This window comes from Euprymna scolopes, chromosome 7, assembly GCF_053919585.1.
Source record: "Euprymna scolopes isolate OS-2025 chromosome 7, ASM5391958v1, whole genome shotgun sequence".
NCBI classification, from domain to species: Eukaryota; Metazoa; Mollusca; class Cephalopoda; order Sepiida; family Sepiolidae; genus Euprymna; species Euprymna scolopes.
In genome coordinates, this window is record NC_136488.1 from 49,633,216 (window position 1) to 49,639,215 (window position 6,000).

The 6,000-nt window shown below is 42.9% G+C and overlaps 2 protein-coding genes across 2 annotated transcripts in view; one reads left to right on the forward strand and one right to left on the reverse strand.

Annotated features, from left to right (window-relative positions):
* Positions 1-1,719, reverse strand: part of LOC145279724 (progestin and adipoQ receptor family member 3-like) — a 72,934-nt gene extending 71,215 nt beyond the window's left edge. The window contains exon 1 of the mRNA XM_080131014.1: positions 894-1,719. Coding sequence (XP_079987140.1) covers positions 894-1,339 — 446 coding nt within the window. The 5' untranslated portion in view covers positions 1,340-1,719. The remainder of the gene's footprint in view (positions 1-893) is intronic.
* Positions 1,720-3,762: 2,043 nt separating this feature from the next.
* LOC145280269 (protein CFDP2-like) lies at positions 3,763-4,200 on the forward strand. The gene has a single exon (XM_080132043.1). The coding sequence runs from the start codon at positions 3,763-3,765 to the stop codon at positions 4,198-4,200; it is 438 nt and encodes a 145-aa protein (XP_079988169.1).
* Positions 4,201-6,000: the final 1,800 nt, after the last annotated feature.

Consider the following 6,000-nt stretch of genomic DNA (forward strand, 5'->3'; position numbering starts at 1 on the left):
GTTATTTGGTTTATTCAGAGTATTATTCCCATCTTGGTTCACAATATTTCGGTCGGTGTAATCTCCGACCTTCTTTGGGTGCATTTTTTGTACATGAGTATATTTACATATATATGTGTTGCTTGGGAACCTGTATACGAAATTTTGAACTGAACCTTTTATTTCATCTACAAGGGTAGATTGTTCTCGTTTTATCAACCATGACCTGCTAGTAGTGTTAGTACTAATGGTTGCATGTGTTGGTTATTAGTTCTAAGTGTCAGTCTTCTAGAGGTTGGAGGATCAATTCTTACTATAAAACAATAATAATTAAGAATATCATCAATTAACAGTTCCGTATTTATGCAGAATACGGATCGTGCTAAAATAATAATGTTATTATTTAGAAACCCATTTTTACCATGGGGAGGGGGGCGACGTTTTGTAACTATTCTGTACTTTCACCTAACAACTTGATAAACAAAAGATACCGCAAAAATTGAATTTAACTTAACAAAAAGTCTAAAAAAATAATAATAAATAACACAGTCCGTATTCTGCTTAAGTTCCATTACCAATAATTCTACCCAGTTGTGGCTGATAGAATTAAAACAATATACCGCTATGAATTAAATAAAAGTTCAGTTCGAAATTCTGTATAAACTCCAGAGTTCGAAAAAGTGCACCTGAAGAAGGTCGGAGGTTACGTCGGCTAAAATGTTATGAATATGAGAATTATAGTCCGAATAACTCTAATGATCTAAACGATATTTTAACAACGTACATACCAAAATTAGAGGGTGATGGTATGGTGGTAAGTAATTCACAAATTTAATAATTTCGCGCGCACGAGCGCGTGTGTGCACGCGCGTGTGTGACGTCGGAAACAACCTTTCACTTTCATTTTTACTTACCTTTTCAGACAGAGATGCAAAGGTAACAATGGTCGATAACCGTATAAAATGTATGGATTGATTTTTAGAAAATCTGGAACTTCGTTGGATTTACATAATTGAATTTCTTTTTGCTGGTTGCTAGTTTCCTCGTACATTTGTCGCCGTTTCTTCTCCCATCGCATTTGTTGGAGCCTTTTCATCTCGTCGTTGTCGCCGTGGTCCCACCGCCGGTCGTCGTTGTTGACTGCAGGTTGGGAAAAGTATAAGAGACGGCCGCACGGTCGGGCCAGTTGTTGGTTGGGAGGCGTCGAGGAGGCCGCCCGCTCCTCCACCATCGCCGCCGTGGCGGCGGTGGTGGAGGAGTTGGCAGTTCCTCCTGCCTCTGCATCAACATCCAACATGACAAGGCGGCTTCTCCTTTTCCGCTCCTCTTCGTCGTCTGCACGAGAAGACAAAGACGCCATGTTGATATTATTCCAGATCTGTTCCGTTGATCGGCGACGAAAGCCGAAAGGAAGTTTTTTTTTCTATTTTCTTTTATTGCAAGCGTTTTTGTTTTCGATCAGACTGTGTTTTCAGTATTAACTTTCTCTATTATTCAATAGTAAAAAATATTTATTATTCAGTCAAGATACTATTATCCATTCAATATTTTCATTGATTCGTTAATGATCGTAGAATTGTACCTATTGACTGCTGCATCTTTGTTTTTATAATGAAGTGCTAAAAGAAAAGAATTGGGGAGCTTAATTGAAATGTTCTTTGTAACATAATAATGCTAGAGGCTAACTGAATGAAGCCGAAACCCGCGACTTCAGATCAATTAGCGAGTGTATTTAATAGTAGATCAATTTCATTGAAGGTTATTATTATTTTTAAAAGGGGAGGTAACTCTAAATGCACTTTTGTCCTCTATGTTTCTTTGACAAAAAAAAACACATTTCCATAATAGATTTTTATCCGACCTTCGGAATAAGATAAAAATATAGAATGTGTTAAGTCTACTCCCAAGCATTACTTCATTTAGTAAAAATGTATAATCACACCCATGGCCTCTCTGTAAGTGCGTTATTTTTATTATATATATATGTGTGTGTGTGTGTGTGTGTGTGTGTGTGTCAGTACTCAGTGGATAATTATATTTTAAAAATAAAAGTAATATGTATACCGCTCCCCATTTAGAGGGTACCAGATTGGACAAAGGGAAAATTATTTCCCAACACGCATTTGGGTAAAAATGCACTTTCGTATAAATACTTGAATTCATTCAAGAAAGTATCGCTAACAAAAACAAATAAACACACACACACACACACACACACACACACACACACACATATATACACTCAATATTAAAATAGCTTTAGGATATATATGCCTATCGAACTTATTATATATCTACATTACAACGAGCGCTGTTTTCTTTTATTTTATTTTAATTGTATTAATGAATTTACTAAACTCTGCTCTCTAGACTGTGGTTTTAATCCCCTTTATATATACAGGGTGTCCACAAAGTCTGGCTACATTATGTAGCCAGACTTTGTGGAAGCATGCTGTAGATTATGTAGCCCGACTTTGTGGGCACCCTGTACACACACACACACACACACACACACACACACACACACATATATATTTAGTGAAATCCAGGGACATGCTGTAGAATGAAAACAATTGTACCTTATCATGATGATGTAATTGTTTTCATATATATATATATATATATATATATATATATATATATATATATATATATATATATAATGCTGATAAGAAAAAGAGGTTATCAGTTTGGGAATTTCAAGGGGCATTGTATTTATATAGGATGCCCACAAAGTCTGGCTACATAATCTACAGGATGCTTCCACGAAGTCTGGCTACATAATGTGGCCAGACTTTGTGGACACCCTGTGTGTGTGTGTATTATATATATATATATTATATATTATATATATATTATATATATATATACATATATATATATTATATATATATATATTATATATATGGGATGTAATGGGTTCTGAGAAGGGGTAGTACTTTTGATGTCCGGCATGCTGCTCCCTATCAAATAGGGTGGACGCACATCACTGGTCCCCACTCATCCCTAAATCTCTCACATGTTTGCTCCAAGCGCCATATCCCGGTAAACCGCTCCAGCTGGCGGGCAAAACCATGTGAGGGGGTAGTGTCTAACTTTGCACCACTGAGCAAATGAACTTCATACGAAGTCACTGGTTAGGACGGATGGGTTCCAAGAGAGCTCAAACGGCCAATATGTTCCTCGTGCCTCCAGGGGAAGTTTCTTGAGCCAGAGGCTAGGACAAGGACAGTCTGATATAAAACCTACGACCCAAGGACCTCGCTGTCACCGTCCCACTTTGCTGGGCTATGACAGATGAACCACGGGTGTAATGGGTGGGACCAGTACCGTGCAAGCTGCATCTCACCATAAAATTCCACTGTACAGGCTTGAAGGACATGTCCAAGTTCACTTGCTAACAACTCTACCAAGTCTTGTAGCGATGGGAAGTGGCGAAAACGGCAGGTGGAAGATGATCACTGGAAGCCGCAGTCCCGATTCCTGCATACAGGCGATTCAGGATATTGGTCGCCTGATGTTGAACCTGGAGATGACAGCATCACTCGGCAGCACCCTGAATGACCAAGCAGTCTTATCTAGGGACAGCACTGCTTGCTCCACAAGGAGAGTGGCCTAGAAAAGGTGGCCTAAACAAAAAACTCATTTCCGTCAACCCCAGTTGGCTAGCCGCAGTCAACGGGCATCTCCTAATGCGGTCGAAATTCAACAAGAAATGGAAGGTATGCACCCACCTGTAAGGGTGCAAAAGTACTGAAACTTGCATGCTGGAATATCAGAACCATGCATGACAAAGACGACAGCAACAGGCCAGAGCGTCGCTCTGCCCTGATTGCACTTGAACTGTCCAGACTGGATATAGATATCGCTGCCCTTAGCGAGGTTCGCTTTTCTGGGGAAGGCAGCCTTCAGGAACACGGCGCTGGATACACACTCTTCTGGTCAGGGAGGCCTGCAACAGAGGTGAATCACTCAGGCGTTGGCTTCATGGTCAAAACATCCATCGCTTCCACACTAGAAAGCCTGCCAACTGGTCATTCTGACCGCATTATGTCCTTGCGCCTCCCACTAAAGAACAAGGAACATGCCACGATTCTTAGTGTGTATGCCCCAACACTTCAAGCTAAATCTGAAGAAAAGGACAGATTCTACTCAGAGCTCTGCCATGTCCTGCGGCGCACTCCTGGATGCATCCTCGGTCCAGGCATTGGCACCTCATAGACTATATTCTAGTTCGCCAAAGAGATCTCAGAGACGTCTTACATACCCGAGTGATGCCCAGCGCGGTATGCCATGCTGATCACCGCCTAGTGCGTTGCAGAATCTGAATACACCCTAAATCCATAACAAGGAAGGGAGGACCACCCAGAAAAAAGTACGAGGTAAAAGCTGTCTTCCAAGCAAGCTTGCAAAATAAATTTGAAAACGACAGTAGCCAAATAGACCTCTCACCTGAACTACTCTGGGATCAACTGAAAACAGCCATCCTGCAGACATCTGAAGAGTTCCTGGGATTCTCTACCAAAAAGAACCGGGACTGGTTTGATGAGAACAACATTAAAATAAATAACCTATTAGCGGAAAAGAGAGTGGCCCATCGGGCCCACCTGGCTCGACCATCCTGTCCATTGAGGAGAGCAGCCTTCCGTCATAGCTGCAGCATCCTCCAGCAAAAGCTCAGAGGTATACAAAACGAGTGGTGGTCCAACCTCGCAATAAAAACTCAACAGTGCGCAGACACTGGTGACTATAAAGGCTTCTATGAAGCCCTCAAGTCAGTGTATGGCCCCACACACCGTGTCCAGAGTCCTCTGCGCAGTGCAGACGGCCAGGTACACCTCACGGACATAACATCCATCCTGAGTCGTTGGTCAGAGTATTTTCAGACCCTGTTCGGAGTCGACCATACCATTCATGACTCAGCAATACTCCGTATTCCTCAGTTGCCAACTAAAATGGGATTGGATGAGCCTCCTTCCATGGAGGAACTCACTGAGGCCATTAGACATTTGAGGTGCGGCAAGGCCCCAGGAATTGATGGGATCCCTCCAGAGATCTGGAAATATGGAGGTCCCGAACTGCACATCAAGCTCCATGAACTCCTTGCCTGTTGTTGGAAGCAAGGAAAACTCCCATGGGACCTCCGCGACTCAGTCATCATTGCCTTATACAAAAACAAGGGGGAAAGATCGGCCTGCTCAAACTACCGGGGAATCACCCTGCTCTCTATCGCAGGTAAAATCCTTGCCCGTGTGCTCTTGCGCAGACTGATACCTGCTATCATGGAAGACCATCTCCCAGAAACCCAGTGTGGCTTCAGAGAAAACAGGAGCACAACAGACATGGTTTTCGTCCAAGAGAAATGTCGAGAGCAGAACAGGGGATTTTACATTACGTTTGTGGACTTGACCAAGGCATTCGATACAGTGAGCAGAGAAGGGCTTTGGCTGATTATGGAGCACCTCGGCTACCCCCCAAAACTCCTCCACATGATTATTCAGCTGCATGAGAATCAGAGCGGCCAAATCAGAGTGAACAACAACCTATCAGAACCCTTCCTCATCAACAATGGCGTGAAACAGGGATGCATCTTAGCACCGACTCTGTTCAGCATCTTCTTTAGCATGATGCTTAAACATGCAACTGAAGACCTTGACGACAACGACAATGCGATCTATATCCGATATCGCCTTGACGGCAGCTTGTTCAACCTCAGAAGGCTGCAAGCCCACACAAAGACTTTCGAGCATATGATTCGAGACCTTCTCTTTTCCGATGATGCAGCCCTTGTTGCCCATACCGAAAGAGCCCTGCAGCATCTCACATCCTGCTTCGCAAAGGCTGCCCAGCTCTTTGGACTCGAGGTCAGCATGAAAAAGACAGAGGTCCTCCACCAGCCCGCTCCTCGGGAAGAGTACAACCCTCCCCACATCACCATAGGTGAAACTGAGCTAAAGACAGTACACCAGTTCACCTACCTGGGATGCACTATCACCTCAGATGAAAAGCTCGACAAGGAAA